General features: G+C 43.4%; 1 protein-coding gene and 1 long non-coding RNA gene across 7 annotated transcripts in view; one reads left to right on the top strand and one right to left on the bottom strand.

Annotated features, from left to right (window-relative positions):
- LOC105488710 (uncharacterized) overlaps positions 1–4,354 on the top strand; it is a 35,082-nt gene extending 30,728 nt beyond the window's left edge. Inside the window, exon 4 of the long non-coding RNA XR_011625301.1 lies at positions 4,184–4,354. This is a non-coding gene — a long non-coding RNA (uncharacterized lncRNA). The remainder of the gene's footprint in view (positions 1–4,183) is intronic.
- LOC105488719 (thyroid hormone receptor interactor 4) overlaps positions 1–14,712 on the bottom strand; it is a 73,222-nt gene that overhangs the window by 24,679 nt on the left and 33,831 nt on the right. For all 6 annotated transcript variants that reach the window (XR_011625282.1, XM_071099356.1, XM_071099358.1 and 3 more), the window contains 3 exons: positions 10,149–10,336; positions 4,353–4,477; positions 2,559–2,650 (listed from right to left, as the gene is read on the bottom strand). Coding sequence is in view for 5 of the 6 variants with exons in the window: in XM_071099356.1 (XP_070955457.1) it covers positions 2,559–2,650; positions 4,353–4,477; positions 10,149–10,336 (405 nt within the window). In the remaining variant the exon portion in view is untranslated. The remainder of the gene's footprint in view (positions 1–2,558; positions 2,651–4,352; positions 4,478–10,148; positions 10,337–14,712) is intronic.

Below are 14,712 nucleotides of genomic sequence, written 5' to 3' on the forward strand. Positions count from 1 at the left end.
TTGATCAATAGATGAGAAAATAAAGCAAGGCCCCTTGCCAAAAACCATCATCCACACTGCCAGATGCTCCTGGGTTCTCTTTTAGAATGCAAATACATATCCCAGGAAGAAAACATAATGCAGTATGTTATACTAAGCTGTTAATGACTGTGAATCTCTAAAACTGTAAAGCCTACACCAGTGTAAGATATTTTTATAGTATTACTTCTAGACTAGGGGAAAAAAGGGAGGGGGGAGGAAGAAAGTAGACATTGAAAAAAATGGGCAAAAGGCTCAGAGGGATAGTGCGGGCACAAGAGTGTGGGGGATAGCCTCCAGGTGTCTATGGTTTTGCCTAGGTCTGGATCAGATACTAAGGGAAGAATAAAAGGCTGGAACTCAAAATTCACACCAAAATGTATGCATTGTACTCACACACATAATCAGAGGAGGCCGAGGAGGTAACTCACAAGGAAATGAAAGACATAAATCTAGAGGGATAACAAGTGTTAGTAAAAATCAGTGAGTAGGCTGGCCACAGTGGCTCACACCTATAATCAAAGCACTTTGGGAAGCTTAGGCAGGTGGTTCACTTGAGGCCAGGAGTTCAAGACCAGCTTGGCCAACATGGTGAAACCTTGTCTCTATTAAAAATACAAAAATTAGCTGGGCATGGTGGTGTGTGCCTGTAGTCCAAGCTACTGGGAGCCTGAGGTGGGAGGATCACTGAAGCCCAGGAGGCAGAGGTTGCAGTGAGCCAAGATTGGCACTCCAGCCTGGGCGACAGAGTGAGACCCAGTTTCCAAAAAAAAATAAATAAATAAAAATAAAGAATAAAGAATAGAGAAGGTAAAATGGCTGGGAACAGTAAAGGAAAACAGTAGACAGTAATAACAGTAATGAAAGGTAAGTAAGTCTGAGAAAGAGAATTTGCTGAGAAAAATGAAACCGAAGCTTTTTCTTCAGCACACTGGTGGAAACCCTATTATCTAAAGCAACTGTTCAAAGAACAGGAAAACCATACTGTTTGTGCTTCAAGGATGGACTTTTATTATTTTGGATTTCTGCTAGTTCTGAGTCTAAACTTAAAGGTCCTACATTTCAGGAATTTTCTAATTAAGTTAAAGTCTTTCAGCTCCCTCTGCTGTTCCAAAATGTACTTTAGTTATGTCAGTTCGATCTTTTTTTTTTTTTTTTTTGAGACAAGAGTCTCGCTCTGTCCTCCAGGCCTGAGTGTAGTGTCGTGATCGCGGCTCACTGCAACGTCCGCCTTCCGGGTTCAGGCGATTCTCCTGCCTCAGCCTCCCAAGTAGCTGGGACTATAAGAGCATGCCATCACACGCAGCAAATTTTTTTGTATTTGTAGTAGAGATGGGGTTTGACCGTGTTAGCCAGGATAGTCTTGATCTGACCTCATGATCTGCCCACCTTGGCCTCCCAAAGTGCTGGGATTACAGGCGTGAGCCACTGTGCCTGTTCTTTTTCTTTCTTTCTTTTTTTTTTTTTTTTTTGAGACAGAGTCTTACTCTGTCACTCAGGCTGGAGTGCAGGGGCACAATCTCAGCTCATTGCAACCTCCGCCTCCTGGGTTCAAGCAATTCTCTTGCCTCAGCCTCCTGAGTAGCTGGGATTACAGGCATGCGCCACCACACCAGGCTAATTTTTGTATTTTTAGTAGAAGCGGGGTTTCACCATGTTGGCCAGGTTGGTCTGAAACTCCTGACCTCAACTGATCCACCCGCCTCGGCCTTCCAAAGTGCTGGGATTGCAGGTGTGAGCCACTGCACCCGACCTATCAGTTCAATCTTCAGTGATAAAAATAAAAATATATAAATGCATACATATGTACATTCATAAATAAATACACATACCTCCTCCCAAATATGACACAGTCCTGGCAATCAGAGTCAAATACATTTGCCTATCATGAGTTCAATAGCCTGGACCAAAAGCTCCAGAATTAGCAATAACAGATCCCAGTATTCCCACCCCCCAATCAAAATGATTCAAGGGATAATCAAGGGTTTCTTCAAAAGAAGCAAGGTTTTGGTAAGGGACGAAGACCCTATATACTTGTTAACCGGATTGTGGCAATAGCTTTTTTTTTCCCCCCAGAAGGAATCTCACTCTGTCACCCAGGATGGAGTCCAGTGGCGGGACCTCAGCTCACTGCAACCTCCACCTCCTGGGTTCAAGCTATTCTCCTGCCTCAGCCTTTGGAGTAGCTGGGACTACAGGCGCCCACCACTACGCCCGGCTAAATTTTTGTATTTTTAGTAGAGACGGGGTTTCACCCTGTTACCAGGATGGTCTTGATCTCCTGACCTCGTGATCCGCCTGCCTCGGCCTCCCAAAGTGCTGGAATTACAGGCCTGAGCCACCGGCGCCCAGCCTGGAAATAGCTTTTTATACAGATATTTATATGCACCAAGCTGGGTGTGGTGGCTCACGCCTATACTCCCAGCACTTTTAAGAGGCCAAGGCAGGAGGATCACTTGATGCCAGAAGTTCAACACCAGCCTGGCCAACATGGCAAAACCCTGTCTCTATTTCAAAAAAAAAAAGTATTCTTTACTCACCTGCTCCTTAAATTGCTTCTGGGACAAGCAGTCAGTTAGGTCCACACAGCCCAGAAGACAACCTGACGGATAGTCATTAGGAAATTCCACATCTGAATCAGGAATAACAAAAGGAGTGAATAAATTTCCTTCTGTGTGATCTTGGAACTCAGGAATCTGTTTTCAATTCTGAACAAACATTAATAACTTTTTCCATTATCTATTTGTAGACATAAGGTAAACAGTGAGATTTACTTGGCACAACTGTTTGCATTTTAGCAAAAAAATCTAGTGAGTGGCTCGCTTAGTGCACTATCCACATGTTAAGCTAGAAAATTTTTCCTTTGCCCTCATACCATCAGGGTTCAAGGACCCCACAAATTCATCCTAAAACAAATCGATTTACTATACGCCATTGGATCAGATTGGAGTTTGGCAGTGATGAGTTTTGGAAGCAAAGTAACGCAGTCACAGGTGACAAGAAAAACAAACAAACAAACAAACATCAAAATGTGGTTAAAACCTTAAGAATGAATGTCTTTAAAACAAGCCAGTCATATTAATTGAAATAGAAGTGTGCTTTCAGGCCAGGCGCAGTGGCTCACACTTGTAACCCCAGCATTTTGGGAGGCCAAGACAGGCGGATCACTTGAGGTCAGGAGTTCAAGACCAGCCTGGCCAACGTGGTGAAACCCTGTCTCTACTAAAAATACAAAAAATTAGCTGGGTGTGGTGGCGGGCGCCTGTGGTCCCAGCTACTTGGAAGGTTGAGGCAGGAGAATCACTTGAACCTGGAAGGCGGAGGTTGCAGTAAGGAGAGATTGTACCACTGCACTCCAGCCTGGATTACAGAACAAGACTCTGTCTCAAAAAAAATAGAAAAGTGCTTTTAAGGAAGCATGAACTTTTTATTTCTAGTGATTCTTTGGGCCTCATTTCTTAAAAACCTTTAAAGATGGTTGTGTAGTTGTCCTTTTATTCTACCCTCAAAACAACTGTATGAGCTGGATAAGAGGAAGGAAAAACAGGATGCCCAAAGGTCAGAAGTCTTTTTAAGGATCCAAAGTTAGTATTCTTGGGGTGATTCCCAAAATACGTCGCTTAAGTCAATCAAGTGGCCGGGCGCGGTGGCTCAAGCCTGTAATCCCAGCACTTTGGGAGGCCGAGATGGGCGGATCACGAGGTCAGGAGTTCGAGACCATCCTGGCTAACACGGTGAAACCCCGTCTCTACTAAAAAATACAAAAAACTAGCCGGGCGAGGTGGTGGGCGCCTGTAGTCCCGGCTACTCGGGAGGCTGAGGCAGGAGAATGGCGTAAAAACCCGGGAGGCGGAGCTTGCAGTGAGCTGAGATCCGGCCACTGCACTCCACCCTGGGCGACATAGCGAGACTCCGTCTCAAAAAAAAAAAAAAGAAAAGTCAATCAAGTTTGATGTGTCCAAATCCAATAGTAGGTGTCTATTTAGGCCACTCTCAATGAAAATTCCTATTTGTGGTTGTTCTTCCCAATGTAAGGATCTCAGAGTTTACAGTAGTCATTTTAACTTTAGAGTAAAGAAGATGTTGATTTTCTCAGATAAAAAAATGAAAACTAGTTGATTTCTTGTGTTGGAAATTGATATTTTTATTTGCACTGTTCTGACAGATTAATGCTTTGAACGCTGTCAATGATTTTACCACTAAACAAACATATACAAAGATTAAAAGTCTCTTTTAACAAAGAAAAAGCCAAAGAAAGAAGGAAGTGAAAGAAGATGAACGTCAATGACTTCTCTCCACAAAGTAAAAGTGAAAGAAGAACACACGGCTCTTACCTTTCCCACGAAGAAGACGATATGTAGCCTGGAGTTCTGAGACTTCTTGAGGGGAGGGTTTTTTAGCTGTGGCTGCTATCCAAAGTCGTCCTCTGTGGGGGGTGTACCAGGATCTGCCCTCCACCCTTAAACAAATAAAAATTTAGTGGAAAGGATCTAAATTCTAGTTTCCTGGAATATCCCATAATATATAACAAATCCTATAGCAGATTATCCAGTTAAACCAAGAGGTCTATAGATGATGTCTTACCAAGAGGAATATCTTTTGTCAAAAACACTTTCCTCTGACAATACCTTTCGCTTGAGGATAAACTCTGTCCACTAATTTCTCCTCCATCAGAATAGCGACAAGTCATCTCTCTCAACTCCTGACTGCTTTTCACCTGATCCCTACAACTCAGATTTGGAGCCCTCACCAGTCTTGGTGCTTCTACAATACAAATCCTATATTTTCAAGGCATATAGTCATATCAGAGATATGGAAATCCTTGCCCTTGAGTCAAAGGCTAACCTTTCCCTAGAAGATTAGTTGATTTGTTCTCCAACCTGATGGAAAAATCCTCACCTACACATAACTCCCAAGAATGTAACTTTTTATTTATTATTTAAAATAATTTAAGTAAATAAAAATGCTTATCTTTACTCTTTCAGTTAGAACCACACCCATTTCCTTTTTTTTTTTTTTTGAGACGGAGTCTCGCTCTGTCACCAGGCTGGAGAGCAGTGGCGCGACTTCGGCTCACTGCAACCTCCGCCTCCCGGGTTCAAGTGATTCTCCTGCCTTAGCCTCCTGACTAGCTGGGACTATAGGCACCCGCCACCACGCCCAGCTAATTTTTTTATTTTCAGTAGAGACGGGATTTCACCATGTTGGTCAGGATGGTCTCGATCTCTTGACCTCGTGATCTGCCTACGTTAGCCTCCCAAAGTGCTGGGATTACAGGCGTGAGCCACCGCACCCGGCCCGATTTGCATTTTTAAATTGTATTCAGGGTTTTCTTTGTGGATTATTAAACAACTTGTGAAACAGTTTGAAAGAACCTGTAAGGAGAATAACAGAATGCATTCAGGAGAACTTAATTGCTAATTGCTACTTTCCAAGGTGTTACAAAAAGATGTTTCTCTTTCCCCTCCCATCAAATTAAATAAAGTACCTTGATAATATATCCCTCTTATCCCATTCTTATAATGGAAAATGGGGTTATGAATTTTTCATATCCTTGGTTTCCCAACATAGATAAATTGGAAGAGTGCCAGGCACATAGCAGGTGCACAATATTGGAAATGGACCAATGTATATTTTCCCTCTAGGCCAAATAACCTGAAGAATTACTGGGAAAATGGTCCCACAAATGTGGCAAATCCACCTCCCTTATTTCTGTGGGATTAAAATAAAGTGACTGTGCACTAGAGGCTGCTCATTCTGTTCGCTTCTGTGAGAAAATTTGAATAACAGATCCAAATGGGATGAGAGAAATGTAAACACTCTGATTCCCTTAGCAGAAGGCAAGTTGTTTAGTTTTCTACTTTGGAAAAGCAAGACACCTAAATTGCAGAAAACTCTATGAGAACAGACATCTAAGGGTTTGATCATCCTGAAGCAGAAGCGGATTCCCATGCACTTGTTCTAATGGCATTTACAGACATGAACTATGAAACAATTAGGAGCCAAAGCAAGAAAACCTGACCTTCAAGAGGGGAGATAAGGTGTAGTGCACCTTAACAATATAGAGAAATGGCATCTAATAGTGAAACTACCAAAGTAGAAATTATTATGCCTAAATGCTGATTATCATTTGTCTTTAAGGAAAGTAGAGAAATGTCTGCAGCCTGAACAGTAGAGAGGAAAGAGCACTCTGAAAACCAGAACTCTAGTTCCATTTCTGTCATTAACTAGCTTCATATTTCAGGGCAATCTATTTTACCTTTGCCTGCTTCAGTATCCTCATTTGTCAAAGACTATAATGATACTGGCCTAATCTATAGTCATATCTTGCTTAACAATGGGAATATGTCCTAAGAAATGTGTCTTTAGGCAATTTCATCAGCTGAACTTACACAAACCTAGATGGTATAACCATAACCTACTACACACCAAGGCTATGGTATAGCCTCTTGCTTTTTTTTTTTTTTTTTTTTTTTTGGAGACCGAGTCTCACTCTGTCACCCAGACAATCTAGGCTCACTGCAGCCTCCACCTCCTGGGTTCAAGCAATTCTCCTGCCTCAGCCTCCCGAGTAGCTAGAATTACAGGCACACGCCACCACGCCCAGCTAATTTTTGTATTTTTAGTAGAAATGGGGTTTTGCCATGTTGGCTAGGATGGTCTTGAACTCCTGAACTCAGGTGATCTACCCACCTTGGCCTCCCAAAGTGCTGGGATTATAGGCGTGAGCCACCGTGTCTGGCAGCCTCTTGTTCTTAAGTTACAAACTTGTACAGCATGTTACTGTACAGAATACTGTAGGCAACTGGAACACAGTGGTAACTATTTGTATATGTAAATACATCTAGACATAGAAAAGGTACAGTAAAGGCTGAGCACGGTGGCTCATGCTTGTAATCCCAACACTTTAGGAGGTGGAGGCAGGTGGATCACTTGAGATCAGGAGTTTGAGACCAGCCTGGCCAACAGGGCAAAACCCCATCTCTACTAAAAATACAAAAATTAGCCAGGTGTGGTGGTGCACGTCTGTAATCCCAGCTACTCGAGAGAATGAGGCAGGAGAATGCTTGAACCTGGAAGGCAGAGGTTGCAGCAAGCCAAGATCACGCCACTGCACTCCAACCTGGGCAACAGAGCAATATCCTATCTAAAAAAAAAAAAAAGAAAAGAAAAGAAAGAAAAGAAAAGAAAAGGAGGTACCGTAAAAAAATAAGGGATTATAATTTTTTTTTTCAGCTGGAGTCCTCCTCTGTCACCCAGGCTGGAGTGCAATGGCGCAATCTTGGCTCACTGCAACCTGCACCTCCCAGGTTCAAGAAATTCTCCTGCCTCAGCCTCCCGAGCAGCTGGGATTACAGGCATGCACCACTATGCCTGGCTAATTTTTATATTTTTAGTAAAAAAGGGGTTTCACCATGACCTTGTGATTCGCCTGCCTCGGCCTCCCAAAATGCTGGAATTACAGGCGTGAGCCACCATGACCAGCCAGTATTATAATCTTATGGGACCACTGTTGCACATGTGTTCCATTACTGATTGAAAAGTTGTTATGCAGCACATGACTGTATTTCACAGAGCTACTGCTTTGAAAACTAAAATCCTATTTAAATATAAGGTATTTTTACTGTTATGAGTTGGGACATTGCCAGGCATATAAAATTCTAATTGAAAAAAGTAAGAAATGGCCTGGCACAGTGGCTCACGCCTGTAATCCCAGAACTTTGGGAGGCTGAGGTGGGCAGATCACGAGATCAGGAGATCCGAGACCATCCTGGCTAACACGATGAAACCCCGTCTCTACTAAAAATACAAAAAAAAAAAAAAAAATTTGCTGGGTGTGGTGGCGGGCACCCATAGTCCCAGCTACTCAGGAGGCTGAGGCAGGAGAATGGTGTGAACCTGGGAGGTGAAGCTTGCAGTGAGCCGAGATCGCGCCACTGCACTCCAGCCAGGGTGACAGAGCGAGACTCCATCTAAAAAAAAGAAAAGAAATAAGAAGGGAAAGAAATATGTTGTAATGATAAGTGAAAGAAAAAAAACACAAACATATATATCATACTCTCATCATTTAACAATTTACACAAGAAAAATAGAAACAGCCTGGCGCAGTGGCTCACGCCTGTAATCCCAGCACTTTGGGAGGCTGAGGCAGTCAGATCACCTGAGTTTGGGAGTTTGAGACCAGCCTGACCAACATGGAGAAACCTCATCTCTACTAAAAATACAAAATTTGCCGGGCATGGTGGCGCATGCGTGTAATCCCAGCTACTCAGGAGGCTGAGGCAGGAGAATGACTTGAACCCAGGAGGTAGAAGTTGCAGTGAGCTGATACCACACCATTGCACTACAGCCTGGGAAACAAGAGTGAAACTTGGTCTCAAAAAAAAAAAAAAAAGAAACCAGGCACAGTGGCTTACACCTGTAATCCCAGCACTTTGGGAGGCCAAGGTGGGCGGATCACGGTATCAGGAGTTCGAGACCAGCCTGGCCAACATGGTGAAACCCCATCTCTACTAAAAATACAAAAATTAACCAGGCGTGGTGGCAGGCACCTGTAATCCCAGCTACTTGGGAGGCTGAGGCGGGAGAATTGCTTGAACCTGGGAGGCGGAGGTTGCAGTGCGCCGATATCAGACCACTGCACTCCAGCCTGGGCGACAGAACAAGACTCCGTCTCAAAAAATAAATAAATAAGGCCGGGCGCGGTGGCTCAAGCCTGTAATCCCAGCACTTTGGGAGGCCGAGACGGGCGGATCACGAGGTCAGGAGATCGAGACCATCCTGGCTAACACGGTGAAACCCCGTCTCTACTAAAAAATACAAAAAAAAAACTAGCCGGGCGAGGTGGCGGGCGCCTGTAGTCCCGGCTACTCGGGAGGCTGAGGCAGGAGAATGGCGGGAACCCGGGAGGCGGAGCTTGCAGTGAGCTGAGATCCGGCCACAGCACTCCAGCCTGGGTGACAGAGCGAGACTCCGTCTCAAAAAAAAAAAAAAAATAAAAAATAAATAAATAAATAAATAAATAAATAAATAAATAAAATAAAAACAGAAACACTCCAAAATGCTAATAACAGCAGTTTCTTGGTGTGGGACTACAGGTAATCTTTCTTTTTCTAGCTACTTTTCTGTGCTTTACAGTTTTCCATTTACATGTATAATAAAAGCCAAGAAAAACACTTTTTAAAAACTGAATTAAGAAAAAAACATGCCGGGCGTGGTGGCTCATGCCTGTAATCCCAGCACTTTGGAAGGCCAAGGCAGGCGGATCACGAGGTCAGGAGATCAAGACCATCCTGGCTAACACAGTGAAACCCTGTCTCTACTAAAAATACAAAAAATCATCCGGGCGTGGTGCTGGGTGCCTGTAGTGCCAGTTACCTGGGAGGCTGAGGCAGGAGAATGGCGTGAACCTGGGAGGCAGAGGTTGCAATGAGCTGAGACCACGCCACTGCACTCCAGCCTGGGCAACAGAGTGAGACTCCATCTCAAATAAAAAAAGGAAAAAACACAAGACACCACGGAATAGTAAGCTATTAAATATTATCATCAGTAACAGGTGTAACTCAGCTCTATAATACCTCTACTTATCTCAATTTCCCCTACTTTTGTAGAAAAGGATTTTGTGATAAAACAGTTTCTCAATATTATTAGCCAGATTAATAGTTAGATATATGGACAGGAAAATAAAATCAGTTATGCTGGTATCTTAATAAGTAAATAGGCATCAAAACTATGTTTCAAATAGGATCAAATTATTAAGGTTGCTGAGTAGTATATTACAAAGACAAAACCAAGAGAAGGTTTTTCAATAGATTTCCCTCCAAAGATGAAAAAATTAGTCTTCTATCTTTGTTATGATTTGGTTTCTTACCATTTTTAAGCTCAGTTTGTTTTTTAAGCTAATCAGTACAAAAACTAACACTATATTTGTCAATTTAAATGTTTTAAAATTAATTTTAAAATATACTACTACCAAGTCAGTAACATGAATATGATGTTCAAAGTTCTATTTATTGACGAGTGTTATAACTCATCACCAGATTGAGGAAAACTAATTTCAATCCGTATTTCTAAATTAAATTTATGTCACTCTAAGATCTTCCACTGCCCAGATTCATTTTTATTCTTACCTTTTAATCCCTCTGACAAGCAGAGAAGCCCAGGGCTGATGTATAGAGAGGCACCAGCCACCATCAAAGCCTTCCTGAAATTCTTGATCCTGGATTCGCAACTGGTGCTGAAGCGAGTTGAACTCTAGTCCCAATCCTGAAGAACGGAAAGCCTTCTTCTGTGAGGCTGCACCTGTGTGGTCAACCCACTACACAGAAAAACAAACATACAGTTCTGTCTTATAAGGCAAGAATCTGGGGTAGGTAGACAAAATGAAGCGAATGCTAATAATGAGGAAATCATACTGAGAACATTTTTCTTTTTTCTTTTTTTTTGAGACGGAGTCTTGCTCTGTCGCCCAGGCTGGAGTGCAGTGGCGCGATCTCGGCTCACTGCAAGCTCCGCTTCCCGGGTTCACACCATTCTCCTGCCTCAGCCTCCCAAGTAGCTGGGACTACAGGCGCCCGCCATCACGCCTGGCTAAGTTTTTGTATTTTTAGTAGAGACGGGGTTTCACCGTATTAGCCAGCATGGTCTTGACCTCCTGACCTCGTGATCCGCCCACCTCGGCCTCCCAACGTGCTGGGATTACAGGCTTGAGCCACCGTGCACGGCCATATTGGGAACATTTTTCTTAGAAAAATATATCCCAGGCTGGGCATCGTGGCTGTTCCCAATATGGCCTGGCACAGTGGCTCACGCCTGTAATCACAGCACTTTGGGAGACCGAGGCGGGTGGATCACGAGGTCAGGAGATTGAGACCATCCTGGCTAACACGGTGAAACCCCGTCTCTACTAAAAATACAAAAAATTAGCCGGGCGTGGCGGCGGGCGCCTGTAGTCCTAACTACTGGAGAGGCGGAGGCAGGCGAATCATTTGAACCCAGAAGGTGGAAGTTGCAGTGAGCCCAGATCCTGCCATTGCACTCCAGCCTGGGCAAGAGAGTGAGACTCTGTCTCAGAAAAACCACAACAACAAAAAATGAAAAATATATCCCATCTTTATCTGAAATAGGCCAAAAGGGTAGAGATAGTATAAATTCAGTAGAAGTCTCAGGTATAACAAGGCCCATCTTAAAGAATAATTAGAATGTTGAAATCTCCATACAATGCTTACTAATTCCAGCAACAGCACAAATATCAGAGCAAAAGAGTTATAATTATTTCCACTTTATACTTAATGATTCATACTTGGCTCTGGGTAATTTTTCAATAGAATTCTGTGAGCTAAATGAAGGTTCAACATTTTGATCCACAATTCTGCACGTGCTTAGGGGCAGTGTCACATGCTGGCACCATGACAAAGCCAAACAGATGCTGTCAGGTCAGAGGCAGCAGTTCTGACTACTGGATGCATGAAATATTCTCTTACCCTGAAATGAAGAACTTGTCTCCTGAAAGAGAGGATGGAGGACTACTAAAACAGGGCTCCCGTCATATAAAAAGAATAGAGAATTATAAGGTACAGGTAATTACAGAAGAGTGAAGAGTTTTGGCTACAGTTCAGACAGAGAATGGCAAAGGTTAATGTTTCTTCCAGAGCAACAATACCATGTGCTCCAAAATTAAAATTTAAAAATAAAGGCAATTAGCATGATAATATTTGGGGTTATCTTAATTTTTAAAAATTGAATAACTTTTAAAGCTGGATACAGTGATGCATGCCTGTAGCTTCACTAGCTACTCAGAAGGTGAGGCAGGAGGATCACTTGAGCCCATAAGTTCAAGGCCAGCCTGGGCAACATGGTGAGATCCTGTGTCTTTAAAAATAATATGGGGCCGGGAGCGGTGGCTCGTGCCTGTAATCCCAGCACTTTGGGAGACTGAGGCGGGCAGATCATGAGGTCAGGAGATCAAGACCATCCCGGCTAACACAGTGAAACCCCGTCTCTACTAAAAATACAAAAAAAGTTAGCCGGGCGTGGTGGCGGGCACCTGTACTACCAGCTACTTGGGAGGCTGAAGCAGGAGAATGGCGTGAACCCAGGAGGCGGAGCTTGCAGTTAGCCGAGATCGTGCCACTGCACTCCAGCCTGGGTGACAGAGTGAGACTATGACTAAAAAAAATAATAATAATAAAACAAAAATAGGCCGGGCGCGGTGGCTCAAGCCTGTAATCCCAGCACTTTGGGAGGCCGAGATGGGTGGATCACGAGGTCAGGAGATGGAAACCATCCTGGATAACACGGTGAAACCCCGTCTCTACTAAGAAATACAAAAAACTAGCCGGGCGAGGTGGCGGGCGCCTGTAGTCCCAGCTACTCGGGAGGCTGAGGCCGGAGAATGGCGTGAACCCGGGAGGCGGAGCTTGCAGTGAGCTGAGATCCGGCCACTGCACTCCAGCCTGGGCTACAGAGCGAGACTCCGTCTCAAAAACAAAAACAAAAACAAAAACAAAAATAATAATAAGGGCCAGGCACGATGGCTGATGTCTGTAATCCCAGCACTTGAGGAGGCCAAGGCAGGAGGATTACTTGAGCCCAGGAGTTTAAGACCAATCCGGGCAACAAGGCGAAACTCCTTCTCTACAAAAAATATACAAATTAGTAAGGTATGATGGCACGTGGCTACTCTAGTCTGAGCCACTAGAGAAGCTGAGATGGGAGGATCTCTTGAGAGATGTAATCATACCACTGCACTCTTGCCTGGATGACAGAACAATATCCTGTCTCAAAAATACATACATAGCCGGGCGCGGTGGCTCAAGCCTGTAATCCCAGCACTTTGGGAGGCCGAGACGGGCGGATCACGAGGTCAGGAGATCGAGACCATCCTGGTTAACACGGTGAAACCCCGTCTCTACTAAAAAACACAAAAAACTAGCTGGCCGAGGTGGTGGACGCCTGTAGTCCCAGCTACTCGGGAGGTGGAGGCAGGAGAATGGCGTGAACCCGGGAGGCGGAACTTGCAGTGAGCTGAGATCCAGCCACTGCACTCCAGCCTGGGTGACAGCGCGAGACTCCGTCTCAAAAAAAAAAAAAAAAAAAAAAAAATACATACATACATATGAAAATATAATAACTTACAAGAAAAAACTTCAAGTGGTAGTCAAAACCCTAGGCAATCATTTAACCCCTAAAGATTTCAGTTTTTCCAACTAGAAAAGGATGAAGTTGGACTAAATGAATTTCTAAGGATCTTTCGGCCATACAATTTTATGATTCTTGTCAATTATGGCATATCTTAAAAATACACATTGTTACAAATTAAATACACATTTATTGAGTACTTAACTGTGAAAAGCACATTAACTAGGGAGACATAAAATATGAAAAAGATACGGTTCTTGATTGCAAGGAACTTAAAGCCTAGTGGAAGACAGACACATAAATAACTATTCAAAACATAAGGCAGAATTGACTACATATTAAATAGGAGATAGAAGTTCTTACAGAGGACCAAAGAGGAAAAAGAATTGATCCACTATAGGATAAATAATTTATTTTACAAAAATTTTTTTCAGACACTGTCTTGCTCTATTGCCCAGGCTGGTCTTGACCTCTTGGCTTCAAGTGATCCTCCCACCTCGGCCTCCCAAAATGCTAGGATTATAGATGTCAGCCACCACACGTGGCTGGAAATAAATAATTTCATAAAATGTTAGTATGTGAACAATCTTGAGGCCCAAATTATTTTTTCTATTTCTACTACAGCTATTGCCTCTAATTACACTGCCATTTTCCTAAATTAATTCCTCATTATCTTTCAATAATACTATTAAAGAATCTGCCAGCAGGTATCTTCATCTACATTTTTAGTCTTTTTTTTTTTTTTTTTTTTTTTTGAGACGGAGTCTCGCTGTGTCGCCCAGGCTAGAGTGCAGTGGCTGGATCTCAGCTCACTGCAAGCTCCGCCTCCCGGGTTTACGCCATTCTCCTGCCTCAGCCTCCCGAGTAGCTGGGACTACAGGCGCCCGCCACCTCGCCCGGCCAAGTTTTTGTATTTTTTAGTAGAGACGGGGTTTCACCGTGTCAGCCAGGATGGTCTCGATCTCCTGACCTCATGATCCGCCCGTCTCAGCCTCCCAAAGTGCTGGGATTACAGGCTTGAGCCACCGCGCCCGGCCCATTTTTAGTCTTTATTTTAAGATGATAATTATTTTTTTTTTTAGAGATGGGATCTCACTGTCTCATCCAGGCTGGAGTGTAGTGGCTTAATCATAGCTCACTGCAGCCTCCAACTCCTGGGCTCAAGTGATCCTCCCACCTCAGCTTCCCAAGTATCTGGGACTATAGATGTGTATCACTATGTCTCAGGCCCAGCTCCCACTTTTGGTCTTTAAATAACTCTCTACTGCCCCACTAGTGCTATAATACTAATTTGGGCTTGCATCATCTTTCCATGGTGCTATTGCAATGACTTCCTTGGCAATTTCTCAGCTTCTAATCTTACTTACTCTTCCTTCCAATTCATTCTCTACGTAGGCATAGAAGCCATGCCAATCTTCTGTTAAAATTCTTCCAGAACCCTTCTTTGCCTACTTTAGGACAAAACCTAAACTCATTAGCATAAGATAAAAAATCTTTCATGATCAGATGTTGCTTACTGTACTGGGTTGAGTAGTATCCCCCCAAAATCAATGT

This window comes from Macaca nemestrina, chromosome 7 (genome assembly GCF_043159975.1).
Source record: "Macaca nemestrina isolate mMacNem1 chromosome 7, mMacNem.hap1, whole genome shotgun sequence".
Taxonomy (NCBI): Eukaryota; Metazoa; Chordata; class Mammalia; order Primates; family Cercopithecidae; genus Macaca; species Macaca nemestrina.